At 38.2% G+C, this 18261-nt stretch overlaps 1 protein-coding gene across 1 annotated transcript in view; it reads left to right on the plus strand.

Annotated features, from left to right (window-relative positions):
• LOC127969197 (inactive ubiquitin carboxyl-terminal hydrolase 54) overlaps positions 1 to 18261 on the plus strand; it is a 161490-nt gene that overhangs the window by 138817 nt on the left and 4412 nt on the right. Inside the window, exons 20-28 of the mRNA XM_052570998.1 lie at positions 1109 to 1251; positions 1472 to 1605; positions 6859 to 7062; positions 7214 to 7385; positions 7638 to 7802; positions 8656 to 8763; positions 10070 to 10253; positions 12216 to 12428; positions 14212 to 14277. Coding sequence (XP_052426958.1) covers positions 1109 to 1251; positions 1472 to 1605; positions 6859 to 7062; positions 7214 to 7385; positions 7638 to 7802; positions 8656 to 8763; positions 10070 to 10253; positions 12216 to 12428; positions 14212 to 14277 — 1389 coding nt within the window. The remainder of the gene's footprint in view (positions 1 to 1108; positions 1252 to 1471; positions 1606 to 6858; positions 7063 to 7213; positions 7386 to 7637; positions 7803 to 8655; positions 8764 to 10069; positions 10254 to 12215; positions 12429 to 14211; positions 14278 to 18261) is intronic.

Here is an 18261-nt window from a genome sequence, read left to right on the forward strand (position 1 = left end):
AATGTTAGTTAATGAAAATACAGTTATTCATTGTTAGTTCATGCTAATTCACAGTGCATTAACTAATGTTAACAAGCACAACTTTTGATTTAAATAATGCATTAGTAAATGTTGAAATTAACATGAACTAAGGCTTATAAATGCTGAAGAAGGATTGTTCTTGCTTAGTTCATGTTAACGAAAGTAGTTAACTAATATTAACTAATGGAACCTTATTCTAAAGTGTTACCCCATTGTGTTATGGGCGTCCGGAGTTCGTTCGAATCCCAGCTTGAAGACTTTTCTCCCCCTAAACTTCCTGTTTACTCTATACTGTCCTATTGTATTCATATCAGTATTTTTTGTGACATTGATCATAAGTCTTTGTACAGATAGCCAGACGTTTTCTGTTGAAGCATAAGATGCATTTGGATCATTCTCAAAGCATGCTGGAGAACATAATCCTCAGGTCTGATGCCAAATGTATAAAATTAGAGATGTATGTTTTGCAGAAAACAAAGTTTTTAAACATTCCTTATCCATGTGAATGTTTGCCACTCTTGATTTGCTAGTCTGCATTACTCACCCATTGTATGCTCTCTAACTATAAAAGTGACCCACAGAGTGTCAATTCTACTTGTTTTGCTCTATCTGGCTTTAGCCATTCGAGTCAATAGAGTGACTCAGGGATGGATAGAAGTATAAATGGATAAATTGATGCTAAAAGTGGCCGACTAAGATGTTGACATATCGAACAGCAGTGTTTGATGTTCTAATTGCTTCTTAAGAACTGTGTCTGACTCAAGGGCAAAAAACGAAAAAGGTGGCCCGCTTGCCATTTTAAAAGCTTTTATGTGTTCTCTGTTCCACACACCAATGTAATTAAAGAGCACAATCCACTTCAAAAACAGTAAATATGTCTGCTTAATTCTATCTCTGCTGGCTATTGAGGTATTAAACCGGCATTATAGAGAAGATTTGGTCTATTGGAAAATTAAGACATTTATAACTTTATAAGAAAGGTGAAGCTCAAGTATTTAGATTCAGTGTGCTTTATGTGTAAATGTAGCACATTGTGCTCATCTGAAATGATCTCCTGCTATTCCCCTTTGTTTCTTGCTGTGCACAGGTGGCAATGGTGCAGGATGTTCGACATCCTTTCCCCACAGTGGATGTTCCAGACCACGCTCACTACACCATCGGCTCTGTCATTCTGGCAGTGGGCATCACCGGCATGGTGGGAAACTTCTTGGTCATGTATGCCTTCTGCAAGTAAGTCCAGATATACTGTATGTTGTTTGTGTGATAACCAATTAAATCCTGGTTAGATCTGCCCATCTAGAGTTATTGTTGCACTGCACAGCTAAGATATAGACCAGGGTTTCTCAAAATGGGGTTCAAGAACAATTACTAGAAATGGTTGGGCTCTTTTAACAGCATGCTTCGTTTTTTTAATTGTAGCATTTGACATTTATTTTGTGTATGTTTTCAGGAGCAGGAGTCTGAGAACACCAGCCAACATGTTCATCATAAATCTAGCTGTCACTGACTTTCTGATGTGTGTCACTCAGACGCCAATCTTCTTCACCACCAGTTTGCACAAGCGATGGATCTTTGGGGAAAAAGGTAATCCAGATGTCAGATAAAAATGGGTGATTGATCAAACCCCTGGTTCATTTCCAGGATTTCATAGTTGCACAGATGCTAAGTCAACTTTACAGGGTGAGTTCATGAGACTGGTTCCAGTGCGGATGAGAAGAAAGTATAACAGATAATGATGAAGGATCTCAGTCTAAGAGGGATTATGCAGTGATGCATATCTGTGTATCCTGTTGAAGGAGAAGAAACACATTAGTGTCCACAGAGGTCAAAGCGATGTAGATATGAATCAGATTTCAGTTAGCCTGAACATATTTCAATTACAGTGCATAGGGGCTTCTCGAAATCTGCAGGCGTATGTAAAAAATGTGCAATTATAAACTCTCGAAAAAATGTTTTTGATTCATTAAGCTGATTGTTAGATGAATCAGTACTCTGAAAAAAATTATAATAATTAGGGTTTGGCTTTATCAAGCTTTTTCCAGTGTGTTATTATTGAAGGGTAAACAGTGGTGATTATACATTTATTTTCCTAGAATATATAAAAACAACTGTTTTGTAAAAGCCCATTAATTAAAATTAATTGTTTTATTGACACTATTTGCACAACTAACAAGCTTATTATTTTTTTTATTTGTCTCATGGTTTGTTTATTGTATTATTGCATTATATTGTCACCAGACATGCAAAATCAGACGTTTTCTTTACTAATCAGTCAAAATTTGATCAGAGGTAAACTGAATGACTGTTTAATGCTACAATCAGTGTTTCCAACCCATGTTTACAGTAATAATAGCACATATTATTTAAAAAGTACCTTATTCTATTTTAGTAGAAAGTTTATTTTACATTTGTTTAATTTTTATTCCTAAAACCCGGAAGACATTTAGCATATTTGAGCCATTTTTAACTATTTGCAAATAATATTTTTAAATATGCACACATTAACTTTTATTGATCAAAACACAGCAGTGTTTCTTGTCTCATCACGTAAAATGACAACATATTTTCAATAAAAAAAAAAAAAGTTGAGTAGTTTGCATCTCTGAATACACTCTTTAACATTTCTATTATAAAATATTTATCAAATATGAAATGTTTCCCTACTTCCATTTTATCTGACACCTGTGTAGAATAGTAGTTAGTGAGTCATGACTGAACAGCTCCCTACAAAGTCAATATATTAGAGATGTAATCTCTCATTCAAACATATTATTGGGATTATTTTGTGTTGGTCCTAAAAACCCCTCCTGTTGCATGATTACACATTCAGCATGCAGTAGCATGTGTGGGATTAATGTGATGCTCTAATGTTAGACTTTCGAATAATGCCACAGATAAAACAGAAAATGGCAGGTCATCCGAGGATCCCTTGATCACTGATGGTCTTGTTTAGATTTCAAACCTTTTAAGTACTTAAAGTGTGTTCTTTGAAGTGAAGTAGTTGCTGGATGGTTGATGAAGTGGAATGAGTCAAAGTCTCTTGAGGTCTCTCTTCAACCTGAGGAATGTGTGAGAGATCTGCTGTGCTTCCTCTGAATGATGTTCAATAAAACCCCCTCACAGTGCTGTAGAGCAGCTTTATAAGATGGTGAAGAGAAATGTGACCATGGGACCCACTCACTTCAGCCATTCACAATTATACGAGTCATGTTGTCTCGAGTCACAGTTGATCAGAATTTAACAAGCCTTCTCTTCCTGGAATAATCTTGTAGACATCACCTTGTTAATGATAACTGAGAATCTTACAACGCCCAGCAGCCATACATTGTTCATATTGTTTTGTTGTGAATATTTTATTCACAGTGTTATTATACTTTGCTTATCAATACATACATAAAACACATGCATATACAACTATAAATTATTCACATATACACGAATACTATTGGATGTTCAAAATATATTTATAAAATACATGTGCAAACAATATGGAATACATCTAATGTTAGTAATGAATGCACATGCTGTACACTTGTGAATAACTTGCGTATACCTATAAACTTGACACATGCATAGACCTATAGACACTACTAATAGGCCTATGTATAAACTCAATCCATGCATATACACCTACAACAACACACACACACATACATATAAACTCGTTGCATGCAGACACATCTATACATACTCGCATATACATATCCATGCATATAAAACACTTGCACAAACATGCAAAATAAAATTCACAAACGTATACCATTCTGAAAAGAATACCCCACATTTTTTTTTCTTTCGCGGGCAGGGAAAAACACACAGCCTGAATGCTGCCTGCTCTCACCCAAAACTTCTCTTGACTGAAGCTTTGACATAATGGAAGCTTCCGGTCACACTGAAGGGCGTTCCCAAGATCTTCTGAAAATCTGAACATAATACACAATATTCAAACTGTGGGAAAGAGTTTGTTGATATTCTTAATCTCTTAGGTCTTCTCATAGCCAAGGCTAATCAAGCAAAGGTTTCCAGCATTATTTAAATTAGTGGTCAATATGGGCATTTTCAATTACAGTTTCTTAAACTTATACCTTTTTACAGAGTGTAAAACGAAAAACCTGTTCACATTAGTGACATTTCCAAAGCAATTATAGATTCACAGGGTTACAGGGTTTCCCATTATTATTATAATTACACATCCACTGCCCACATGTGTAGCTTGTATAAATTAGCTAGAATACATACAGTTTGTTGATAAGGAAAATGTGTTCTTTTTCATCTAAAGCCATTTTCCAGTCTTATTCTTTTTATACAGAAGCTTGACTGAGGTGGTTGTTTTATTAGGACTGAGTAGTATGATTTAAAAGTGAAAGTGAAGTGACGTGTGGCCAAGTATGATGACCCATACCCGGAATTTGTAGTAAAACAGTAGTGAACACAAACCCATATTGCTGTGGCACCCGGGGAGCAGCTGGGTGTTCAGTGCCTTGCTTAAGGGTCTCACCTCAGTCGTGGTATTGAGAGTGGTCAAGAGCACTGGTTTTTCATTCTCCATCCCTCTGCCAGACCTGAAACTCAAAGCTGCAACCTTCAGGGTTACAAGTCTGACTCTCTAACCATTAGGTCATGACTGCTCCACATTACTACTACATTACATTATTACTCATACAGTGAAGAAGAAACAATATAAAGGACTCGCTTTATTAATGCAGTACTGGATTATTTATTCAGTGTATTATGAAATTCATAAAAGGATTAAAAATCTAAATGTGCTGAAAAAGTGCACACCTTTAGGCCATCTAACATGTAGATGAGTTTGTTTCTTAATCATAACAGATTTGGAGAAATCATTACATCGTTTGTTCACCAGTGGGTCCTCTGCAGTGAATGGGTGCCATGAGAATGATGGTTTATATGAACATAACTATTATCCACACCAATTATGGGAGGCCGTTTGAGACGAAACCCACTGAAACACTTGCGATACACATTGAAACACTTGGGCATACATGTTAAACACTTGCGCATACATGTTAAACACTATATATCTGTGCATATATAAGAAAGACATGCGGTTACATAGGAACTCTTTGCAAAAACTGCGCTTCTGTTTCCAAAGCCCCTTTCACACTGCACGTCGGACCCAGCATATTGACGGAACATTGCCGGGTCGCCTTCTGTGTAAAAGCAACCACGTCCCAGGATTGATTCCCACATTGAACCCGTGTTCAACCCAGGATGAGCGCTGTGTGAACAAAAGCCAGATCTAATGCCACGTCGAAGTGATGACACGCGTTATCGCGCGACTCTTTTACCGGCTGTTTTGAAGGAAGATCAACGTTCGCGACAAAAAAATATGTGCAAACTGTAATGAAGCAGAGATCAGTTTGTTCCTCACTTTCCGCGCTGACGCCGAGATCGTTCGCTTGCTTCAGTGAAAGTATAACGTGCCTATCATTTTCGACTCGTCCATTACACATCACGCCCTGATGTCACGTGTCGTTACGGGATCTTCAAGGGTTGTGTGTGAAAGCACGCTCATATCCCGGGTCATCACTGGCATTGTGAAAATGCCAAATCTAGTGACCCGGGAACAATTGCCGGAACACTCTACCCGTGTATTTGCCGGAATGGCAGTGTGAAAGGGGCTCAAATGAACTAAACTTCCGGTTGCAATTAAACGACTTCCGGACACACTGAACATTTTTATGCTCTCTCACACGCGAGAATGTTCGAAAGTGCAGTCTTTGTGTAGGTACAACACTACGTGGGCGATTACAGGGTAAATGCAAAGAGTTTCTATGTAACCACATGTCTTTCATATATATGCACAGATTTATATTGATAGATATATAGTGTTTCCCATGTACGCGCAAGTGTTTCACATGTATGCGCAAGTGATTCACACATACGTGCACGCGTTTCACATGTATGCGCAAGTGTCTCACATGAACGAGCAAGTGTTTTACATGCATGCGCAAGTGTTTCACATGTATGTGCAAGTGTTTCAATTTGTATCACAAGTTTTCAATTTGTATCACAAGTTTTCTATGTGTATTGCAAGTGTTTCAATGGGTTTCCTCTCAAACAGCCTCCCATTCACCACTAGTCCACTGGTCCTCTAGTCCCTCAATTAACATTATGACAAGAGGGGTGGGGCCAAGAGCCATGGGAACAGAGACGCAGAAACTGCACTCTACTCCCCCCTCTTGGTGAGCCGATCATAGCGGCCACGGCGTACCTGGGGGTATGGACAGACAGACGAGGCAAGAGAAAATGAGAAGAAAGTATGAGGAGAGGAAGAGACGAGAGAGGGGAGAGAGGAGAAAAAGAATCTTGTTCCGGTACCCTCACAAACTGCCGCTCGTGCCTCCACCAGTTGGGTAAACTTGACACTGGATAGCCCTCAGTGGACTGAGGAAGGAGACGAGAACCGGTGAACATTTAAATAAAACTTTAATAATAAAATAAACACAAAAAAGCATGACAGCCCTTCGGGGACAACTCCCGTGCACAAACATAACCAAAAGACAAAATAAAATCCAGGCCTGGCCCTCTCTCGTCCAACACTCTTGACAGTCCTCCTTTTGAAACATGCAGTTCTTCACTTTACAAGACATTAATTAATGGACTGGAGTCATGTGCATAGCTTTAATGTTATATTGGCGGTTCGGACAGCATTTCTTACGGCACCCATTCACCGTTGGTGAACAAGTGATGCAATGCTTCATTTCTCCAAATCTGTTCCGATGAAGAAACAAACTGAGGATGATTAAATTTTCATTTTTAGGTGAACGGTTCCTTCAGCATATTTCTTTTTACAGTGTTTTTCTCTCTCCGCAGGTTGTGAATTATATGCATTCTGCGGCGCTCTGTTTGGTATCTGCTCAATGATCACACTCACGATTATTGCAGTAGATCGATACTTTGTGATCACTCGTCCTTTGGCATCTATTGGCGTTATGTCCCGCAAACGAGCCCTGTTAATACTCTCTGCTGCTTGGGTGTACTCTATGGGCTGGAGCCTGCCTCCATTCTTTGGATGGAGTAAGTGCTTTCAATCACTCACTTAAAGAAAGGCATTTCATTGTGAAATACAAGATTATATAATGTATATATGCTTCATTTGTTAGAAAGGAAATTGTACCTCCTCATTTTTAGAAGCAGCAGCGTGTAATTGCATTTTTTATATTCTCAGGTGCGTATGTCCCTGAAGGTCTGCTGACATCCTGTTCATGGGATTACATGACTTTCAGTCCTTCTGTACGAGCCTACACAATGCTGCTCTTTACTTTCGTTTTCTTCATCCCACTTTTTGTCATCATGTATTGCTACTTCTTCATCTTCAGGGCCATCCGAGATACCAACAGGTACATGCTTTTACCATGCTTATGAGCATATTTGACCACGTTTCTGGGCCGGAAAGAGGGAAAATACAGTTTTTCCGTAAAAAAATAAATAAATAGAGGAGTGTAATTTATCAATAAGAGATCAATTTTAGATTAGCACTATATTTTAGCGATACAAATACCTCAGCTTTGTAAACTGATGTATATGCTGTCTCTTCTTGTGTATACTGTATCTATCTGTTTGTTTACACATCTGTACGATGGGAATAACAGAGCTGTGGGAAAAATCAATGGAGAAGGAGGACCCAGAGACTCTATCAAGAAGATGCATCGAATGAAAAATGAATGGAAGATGGCAAAGATAGCACTCATAGTGATCCTTTTGTATGTCATCTCCTGGTCTCCGTACTCCTGTGTGGCTCTTACTGCTTTTGCTGGGTGAGAATCAGTATGTCTTGCACCAACTAACCAGTGCTTTTATTACATCCTTCTTGATGATGTAAGCTAAGTAGTGTTGACTTCAGCTTATTTTTTGTTTGTTTTATTTATTACTTTTTTTATTATTTATAGTTACCTGTGGCAACTAAAACAGCTACATATTTGACGCATTAAGTCATACTTCACTTGTCACTGTAACTATGCCTACACACACTATTCACTGTTAGTGCAAGAGTAAAAAAGTTTGAACCTAGTTATATTTTCAGACAGTGCAAAAACTGTCTAGACACTCGGAAATATGTCAAATTAAAAAGAGCAGATAGCTTTAAATGAAAGATTATCAAAATGATCTATTTATCTCAATCATTGTGAGGTATAGTATGTTTCGTGTGGGAAGCAGATATTTTTCAAGTTAGCTATAAGTAGCTAGGGAGCTAGCAATGAAACTTAATTTTTTGATAACTGTGGCACTAAATTAATATAATATAATATGGATACTTCAAATAAATCGCTGACGAAAATATTTTTGTATAATTTAAAATATAATATATAAGTAAAGACGTGATTTGTTCCATCACTGTTTTCTTCCATCCACCCTCACTGAGAAAAATGTCAGAGACTGTGAATAAAAATTCACTGAGCTGTTTTCATCAGATTCCCTTTGACAGGTTAATGATTACATACGCCACGTACCTGCTGCTTCATTTCCAAAGGACTCAATGGTTTAACTCATTTACCGCCTCTTCGTAATCTAATATGTCTGTGTGGAGCTGTGAGGCGATGTCTTGCTGGTTAGATGAAAGTAAAGCATTATAATGATGTGTAATGTTATGTCCTCTCACTCCTTCCACAGCTACGCTGACATGCTCACACCCTACATGAACTCTGTGCCTGCTGTGATTGCCAAAGCATCTGCCATCCATAACCCAATCATCTATGCCATCACTCACCCCAAATACAGGTGTGACGATACTCATCATAAACCTTTCTACCAACAGCTGTCTATTCTGTTGTATTTAATGAGAACGATAAATAGTCATGCCTATCGGTTGATGTACATTCACAAATTATTACAATTATATGAATTATACTGTGACCTCATAGCGAACAAGAGCAAGTAATAACTGATATGTAAAAATCCGGAATTCACACTAGTGTTTACAAGTTTAAGCTGGAATTTATAATTGTTTTCTCGTATGCTCAACAAAGCTGTTACAGTAAAAATAGTAATATTATTACAATTTAAACAACTGTTTTCTATATTTTTGTAAAATCTAACTCATTCCTTTTATGACGAAGTTGAATTTTTAACCCTCCAGTGTTTAGTGCCACGTGATCCTTCAGAAATCATTCTAATATGCTGATTTGGTGCTTATTTCTTATTAATAATGTTGTAAATAGTGCTGCATTTTATTGATTTTTTTTTTTGATAAATAGAACATTAATGAAGAGAGCATTAATGTGAAATAGAAATATTTTGTAACATTAGATGTCTTTCTTGACACGTTTGATCAATTTAATACATCCTTGCTGGATAAAAGTGTTAATTTCTTTTTTTTTAAAACAATCTCACAGACACCAAACTTTTGAACAGTAGTGTATTTATTTATTTATTTGTATCTTACTGTAAGAAATTTCAAATCCTGGCAATATTTTACATTGCTCACTAAAATTGAAATACCCTGGCTGCATATTGAAGCACAGCCGACTCAAAAACCAGCAGCTCCAATTTATTACACACCCTGGTTTCCAATACCAAGAGACCTGTCCAGTGAAATGAAACATTGTTCCACGAACATGCAGGCTGCGTGCTTCAAGGCCAGGCAAACCCAAATCGATCAGCGGTTTTGTGTACAGAGTGCAAGCACAAGTACCTATAGATGACAGAGGTAGATTCTGACCTTTAAAAGTCAGATTTACTTCAGATTGATCTGCTCTGGATGCATTAGGCCATGTGCTGCTCATAACAGATCTGAAGATTAATGCCTCATGATGAAGCACCTAAATGATGAGGCCATCATTTACCCATTCTTATCACCTGGAAATAATGGGATCCTTGGGAAGGATTGATTTGAGCTGTCAAGTTTGGTTTTGACATAGGACACTATGAGTTCAAAATTCCCTTGCCCTTTAAAAATGGAAGGCTATTTTAACCAAAAGTGGTATTAATATTTCATTGACAGTTATAGAAAGCTGATGTGAACTGCAGTATGCAGTTTCCTCTCTCAATGTTCCAGTCCTTCTTTCACATATCACTTCTCTTTCAGGTCTGCCATTGCAAAGTATATACCATGTCTGGGAGTCCTGCTGTGTGTGCCTCATAGAGACCGATTCAGCAGCAGTAGCTTTATGTCCACACGACGCTCTACTTTGACAAGCCAGTCCTCAGAGACCAGCAACATGCACCGTGCCGGAAAGACACGCTTGTCCTCTGTGTCTGACAGCGAGTCGGTAAGAAACAAACTCTACATGTTTGTGAACCTAAATTCTGTCTGAAAAATATAACTAGTGTCTGAAATTGTTAGGGAGTGATAATTGTCCCGTGAAATTGATTTTTGAGTTTTGAAATTTTATCAAATGGCCAATCTGTAACTTAATAGACCAAGAACAGAATATTATGCAATATATCAAATGTTAGGTAATAGATAACTAACAGAGGAATTCAGTGTAGACACCATTCTAATAACTGTGGCATTTTGTTCACTTTCTGTAGCATTTTCGCTGTTGTTGTTGTTGTTGATGATGATTTCTCTCCCTGTGATTAACAATGTGATGAAAGTACTGTACACATTGCATTAGCTGCATGAGGACATCACCACGAGAATTTGATTATAACACACAATAACACTTTTGTATGGGGGCCAATTCTCACTGTTAACTAGCTACTCATTAGCATGCCCATTATTAACAAACTGGCTATTTATTAGTGCTTACATATTCTGCATGATAGGGGTGTAACGATACGCAAAAATCAAGGTTCGGTACGTAGCTCGGTTCTAAAGTCACAGTTCAGATTTCGTTATAGCGTTGGACCGATCAAAATTAAGAGCAAAGGTCTGTTTAAATGCCAACGGGAGCGGCGTTTGAATTACAACCTTTTTTTTTCTAGTTGTAGTGATGTTCACACTCGCTTGATGCCTTTTGAAAACCTTAGGCCGGTGACACACAGGCATATTGCACCTGTCAAACATAGTCTATTTTGCCGTCGATATTGTTGACAGTGTCATTTATCAGTAGGCTTTATATTTATGCTCAACATGGAGTATAGATATTGTTGTCGTGAAGAGAAGATCCTGGTCTGTCGGTGGTCTCCCTCTATGTCACCTACAGTAGCAGCAGCGCGCCAGCACCGCGTCAGGCACGATTCTGGTGTGTAAAGACACAGAAAACGCGAAGCAGCCATCACGCAACTGACACGCAGCAGAAACGCACGCTCACGCCACGCAGACAGTGTGTCACCGGCCTTAGAATCAGCTGCAGGGCGGGATTTTCGCTGAACGCAGAGACTTCCGCCACTTAATATGTTCGTTTGGAAACACGAAAATGTACCTATGTTCCACTCACAAAATATTGCATTCGGTCATTCGGTACACACGTGCACCGTACCGAAAGCCCTGTACCGAAACAGTCTGGTACGAATACACGTACCGTTACACCCCTACTGCATGACCATATTCTACATCCCTAATCCTAACACCCAATACTTAAGTTTAACAATTACCTTACTAACTATTAATAAGCAACACATTAAGAGTTTATTGATCCTAAAGTCATCGTTAATGGTATTTTAATAGCAAGAATTGAACCTAAAAATAAAGTATGACCACCTCAGTAATGCATGTAAAGTACATTTAAAAGGATAGTTCATCTAAAAATTTTAATTCTGTCATCATTTCTGTCATCAGGTGAATACAGATTTGGAAAAAGATAACAATGAGTATATGATAGGTGTGCACGATAAATATCGGCTGATAATTAATGCGCATCTCGTCAGTAAAGCCGGTCTCTAATCGGTTGTAAATTCCAGAGCTGGTGTTTAACTGACAAGCTGCGCAAATCAACGGTGATAATGAATGTGGAGTTACGCAGCTTGTCAGTTAACAACGGCTCTGTGTAGTAACAGCTGCTCTATGGGAAATCACGCACCTGACAGAATTTACCGCTGATTAGAGAACCGGCTTTACTGCCGAGATGCGCATTAATTATTGGCCGATATTTATCGTGCACCCATAGTATATGATGGCAAAATTAAAAATTTTAGGTGAAAAGTGGCCAAGCATTCTCGTTTGCATTTGTGTAAAGTATGTTTCTGTCCTTCCTCATCCAAAAGGTAACAGCAACCTCACAATTATTCTTTTTGGATTTCTCTTGAAGCTGTTTGATCAGCATGCAGTGTGTGTTGTTTATGGACAGGGCTGGACAGATACAGAGGCAGATCTCACCAGCGTGAGTTCACGCTCTGCTAGTCGTCAGGTCTCATCTGACATCCGTAAAGATTTGTCAGACTTCAAGCACACCAGCTCTCTGAGGCTGAATGTCAAGAGCAGAGACTCGGGTATCTTTGACAGAACCTCGGCCCAGAGTCTAGCTGAGCCAATCTTGAACCGGACCTGTACATACATCAGCGTAAGTGAGAGTCTTCAAGAAGTTTTATATCTAATTTCATTAATCAAAAGCTTTCCAGCTCACTTAGTGCACCTTGATATATGCAATTGGGAAGACCACATTCATTTCAGATAGGAAACGACTTCATCAGATTTAAAATTCATTTGGAAATTTCATTCCATCCTTCATATCTTGAAGACAGTTTCCACCAGCATAGTTCTGTGACAAATGACAAGAGTGTGCATGCTTATATGTGCTAATGATGTTCTTTCTGTGATTTCTTTTGACTGCACATTAATGAAATTTGAGGGAGATTCGGGCTTCACCATTTTTTCTTAGATGAAACGGAGCGATCACTTTTCTGAGATCTACACACAGCTCTTCTTGCTTTTTTTTTAAATTTAGCCTGGTACTGGTATTGCTGAATAATGATAGTTTTTTTAGTTTCATTTAAATGATACATCACAAGGGAAACTTAACATTATCAAAAGTTATTATCGAAAATTGTATAAAAATGTTCTGACAGAGAGTCATGCACTGCTTATTCAGTGGCATCACTACTGATTCTTCAGCACAGAGCAGTATACGACCAGAAACATTCAGTGCAACTGGTGTGCTCTAAATATATATAAAAAAAAATGTCTTATGAATCGATTTCTTCAGTGAATCATACAATGCATCCAGTGAACTGATTGATTCCTGAGTGAATTACTTTTATGAACTGGTTCCTTTTAGTAAATCAAACACATATAGCAATACCAATATAGTCAGACTCTCATGAGGCATTTTTAATGAATCAAACACATCCAGCGCAGCAAGTATGATCTGTTTTACACAACGAATGAATCTTGTGAGCCAGTTTTTTTTAGTGAATCAAACACATAAAGTGCAGCCAGCATAATTGGATTCCTCTTATGAGCTGGTCATTTTTAATGATAAGGACAACTAGTGCAGTCCTGCGTTTTTTATTATTGAATAAAAATAAATAAATAACATTTTACCATGTTTAAAAAATATTTTTACTATAAAACATTTATATTTTAATTATTAAATTGAATTTATGTAACTTCTATAAAGAGGAATAATTATTTATTAATTATTATTATTTTTATTTATGTTTTATTCTCAGCTTTATCAGAACAGACTAGTGACCCATTTTTGGATTGAGACCCACCATTGAGAACCACTGATCTGCTTCACTGGAGCGATCATACAACATAAAGAGAAATAGTTAGTCAATCACACTACCATGTTAATGAACTGAGACAAGACAAAAAGTTTTCTGCATATCATTTACCAGTCAAAAGGATATATAATGTCACATTGTTTCTAGTTTCCAGACACAAAAACTTTTTTTAAGAATACGTTTTATAAGAATAAATGTCAAATCATATTGATTTGGCTCCCAAAGGCTCCTTTTGTTAATATAATGTTAATCAGGTCATGAGCCAGTAGAGCAAGGGGAAGATGTAGATATAGTGTAGGTCAGTGCGCGGGCGTTTCTTTAAAGAGCAGACTCGAATGAGGGTCCATTACATTGAGATTAAGCCTGCCTTAATTCTCCTGCTCTAATCTGCTGGTTTTAGAGAAATAATCCCCATAAACAGAAGCTCATCCCATGTCATCAAGATGAACGGCATTAGTGCATCCACTGGGTGGCACCTTTTGCTTTGCCCTTCCGCCTCAGTTTTTGTTGGTCACAGCCCATTTTAAACACTAGGAGACTGGCAGTGAGCTAACTTAAGCAGCGATTAAAGATCTGAACTTTAAGAATGTGAAAAATCATAAATTCCATCTCTTTCAGACGGTGGGCGACAAAGATGAGATCTCCATGGCTGAGGTCAGCCTGTCCAGTTGTCTCTCGTCCTCTGTAAGTGCTCTTTTTTAGACTGAATTAGTTTACTAATTATGTTTGAGTTACAGTTATTAATATATGATGTCAGTCACTTCATGTACCGATGCATAAACAGGAGATCTCTGTATTTATTAACATGCAAGTGTCTGTTGTCTGGAAATGGATGTAACAGAAGGTCTGTGCGTCACAAAAGCAGATTTACATGTGATTATGTAACTAAGAGAGGGAATTGAACGACATTTTTTCAAGAAAGATCAAATATAGGAGGAGAAATAATAATAATAATGCAACAGTCTTAGATATTCCTGGAGCAGATTTCTCAGAGGACGCTGAAAAAAAACTGTATTTAATTTGTTCTGTAATCTTTTTTTTAGGTTGTGTAAGAGAAAACACTGATGTGTTTGATTAATATGGGACTGAAATTCCATTTGTGAAACACAATTTTACTAAACTCTTCATGGAACATTAGTCCCCTCTAAACAGATTCAATGGTGGTATACATTCCTATTTATTAATCTTTTGTGTTATGAAGGAGTTGTTTGGTTAAGCATACATAATAAGCATGCAAGATATCAATTAATCACATTCTGAAGAAGAAAACAGCTATAGGTTGATCATCAGAGAGAAGAGATGCACAAAAACCAGACTTTATATGAAACCAACCCACAAGGTCAAATTAGGCATCCAATTGTCTTGTGTTGAGACACAGTAGTGTTAATCAGAGAGGCCAAGCTACACTGTAGCGACTGGAACCCAATGCTAGAAGCGATGACAGGAAGCAAACCTGTCAGTGAATGTAAACACAAACTCTAGTCCAGAAAGTTCTCAGCAGATCAAGCTGAAAAACATTCCTGTATTGCTGAGCATCAACATGACTGTGGCAAGATTTGGGTGCCAGTGCACTGTGAGAGTTTTCATTGATTCCAACAAGCAAGTCTAATACCTGCTTATGCACTCCCAGCTTGATCTCATGAAGTGTACATATTAATAAAACACACGTTTTTTTTCTGTGTATTGTGGGGAATGCTTTTACTTTTATACTGACCAAGCAATATTTTCTATACCCTAACCCTAAACCTAACCTGGTAATACCAAACTCTGCTACTTCGCTTTGCTTCATAGACAGAGTCTGGAAGGGCATAATTGACAAGCGTTTACTTTCTCGTGGGGTGGGTCGGGGGGTTGTCTGAAGTTTAAAATCATTTGTTACCCATAAACCAGTCACATAACGTCTGGCTATGACGTGTGTTATGCTCAGCCGCCTCACACTTCTACTGTAAACACAGGTATGCTACGAAAACAAAACCATCGAGCGAGTTTCGACAATCACAATTATCGCCTTGCTGGACTTCTGCCTCCCCAGTTTCTCGCTGACGATCGGTAACAGATGATAAATTAAACTTTTCCCAAAACCTGTTGGGAGTAGGGCCACAACTATTCCTGACAGGGTGACAGAGAAACGTGAAACAAACACTCTTCTTGTTCGGGCTTCAGTTGGCAAACGCTGGGAATATTCTCCACAACAGAGCGAATAGCATCCTGTGTCTCCATGTCCGCTGTTGTTTTCAATTTCCCTAACCTAAACTACAATCTTAACCTTGGCGCTTACGCTTAGTTTAGCATCTATGTCACGGATCTTAGCTCCCGCTAGAGCTGTAGTCAAGTCCGGCTTTGTCGAGTCCAAGTCAAGTCCAAGTCCAGGACTAGTCGAGACCGAGTCAAGACCGAGTCCAAAGAGGTTCGAGTCCAAGTCAAGTCCAAGTCCAAAAGTTTCGAGTCCAAGTCCAAGACCGAGTCCAAATGAAAGGAAAAAGGGTCCTCTTCAAGACCACATACTTAACTACTGATAATGTTTGTGATGCGAGAGAAAGCATATCTCCTATTCTAAGAAAATCATTTTACATTATTATTTGTAATGATCAAAAAGCATGTGCAAAGTAACAACTCTGTAGGACAGGGGTCTCCAAACTACATCCTGGATGGCCAATGTCCTGAAAAGTTTAGCTCCAACTGGCCTTAAAACACCTGGAAGATTAGTGTGTCTAGTAAGAGCTTGATTAGGTTCAAGTGTGTATAATTAGGGTTAAAGCTAACAGGGGCGTTAAACAAGATCCTGGGCCCTATGCATAGGCAGTCCTGATGGGCCCCCATGGCCCCCACCCATGAAAATATCCAGGTAAAAAATATATATTTCAGATTCATACTTTTCAAGGGCCCTCTATTCCTTTGGGGCCCTGGTAATGAGTACTGGTTTTACCCCCAGTCCGACCCTGGGAGCTAAACTTGGATAAACAAACAAAGTTTGGAACTGTAAGGTCAAATAATTTTTATGTACTTTATTTTTTGTTGACATTATATCTGTGGTCAAAAATGTATATGACTATGCCTAATTGGCACAGTGCACAGACACACGCAAAGCTCGAGATATGACAAGTGCGCGCAGCAAGGCTAGAATGGATACGTTTGGCTCTACTGGCCATGCGCACATAAATACAGCAAAATTTTTGTCCTACTGTGCTTGTGCTTGCATAGACTAGTCGAGCTCTGTGTGAAACAATCGACTACTCCAGCATGCATTAACCATAATTCATACAAAGAGTTTGCAAGTACGACGTGAATTTTAGAATTACAATATTGCGTGGAGCTGTTACTATATGACCTTATCTATGTTGCATGTAAAAATAAAATATGTAATGTAATAATTAGGGTTGTGCCTGAAGCCGAATACCTTAATCGGAATGGCACGGATAATGGCTTAAAAAACGAATAACGGACAAGGAATAATTCTGCCTGAATACTCGGCTGAAGCTGACACAGTCTGGTGTTTGCTAGATAACAGGTGAGCCAGGGCATCAGCGCCAGAAGTGAATGAATGTAAACTTTGAGTGAAAAGATCGCAAATCAAACACCGCATTGTTGTCGCCTCTCTGTGCATCTCCCAGAAATCAGAGCGTTGCAAGAGTAATTTTACCTATAATAATACATCATAGCTACACGTTATATTATTTGTATATATTTAAAAGGCAAATATTGAAAGCTTAGGCTACCATGATACGAATGAATGGAATAAGCACAGCGCGCTCGCCAATCAAACAGCCGCGCTGCGCGTCTCAGTCTCTCAAAAACCAAATCAGTTCTCTCTAGGCTAATGATCAGCTTAGATACGGATACATTGTCTACTTGTCCTACATGTTTGCATCTTTACCTTTTGCTGGTTTGCGCGGAACACACACATCTGTTTAGTGAAGTTCATTAACATTAAGACTCGCTCAAAGTGTTCTGCGTAATGAGAATGTGCGCATTGAATGGATTCAGTCGTGTTCAAATGATCACTAAACGTTTGTCATGACATCTCTCTGCTTGCATGATAAATATTATTTTAGAAATTAATAATTATTTCAGTTTAACACGACATACTTGTTCAGTGATAACTACGAAAAAATATATAAAAAGTCATAACAGTCTTATCAAGTAACTGTACGATATTGTATCCGAATGCAGATAGGAAAAATTGTGTGATTGTTACAGATACAAATACTGGCTGTTACATGAAAATGTAAATATGTAATGTCATATATAAAGTTTTTAAAATTTACATATGTAATTGTTGCATAAGGCTATACATTAATACGCGTTTATTGATTAAAAAAAAAGGCTATCTAGGTGTAGACGTAAATAAAACACAATCTAACAGGTAGAAAATTAAATTAGAAACATCTAAACTTTTCAGGTCGCAGTAAGTGCACCACTGGTCATGCACATCCTTTCCCGGAACAATACTGAAAGCTAAGGCAAGATGGAGAAACAGATGATCATAGTTGTACAAGGATAGCCATTTTTTAAATGAATCTATTAGCAGAGCTACTGCAAGTGATTTTAAGTGCTGGAATTCCATTTATTCTTTGCTGAAACTTCTGCGTCATCATGGAGAGTGGGTCATGGTTGCCCAGCAACAGCAGACGCCACTGGAGCGCAAGCGCAGGCTACAGAGTGCTTTGG

This window comes from Carassius gibelio, chromosome B12, assembly GCF_023724105.1.
Source record: "Carassius gibelio isolate Cgi1373 ecotype wild population from Czech Republic chromosome B12, carGib1.2-hapl.c, whole genome shotgun sequence".
In the NCBI taxonomy this organism is placed as follows: domain Eukaryota; kingdom Metazoa; phylum Chordata; class Actinopteri; order Cypriniformes; family Cyprinidae; genus Carassius; species Carassius gibelio.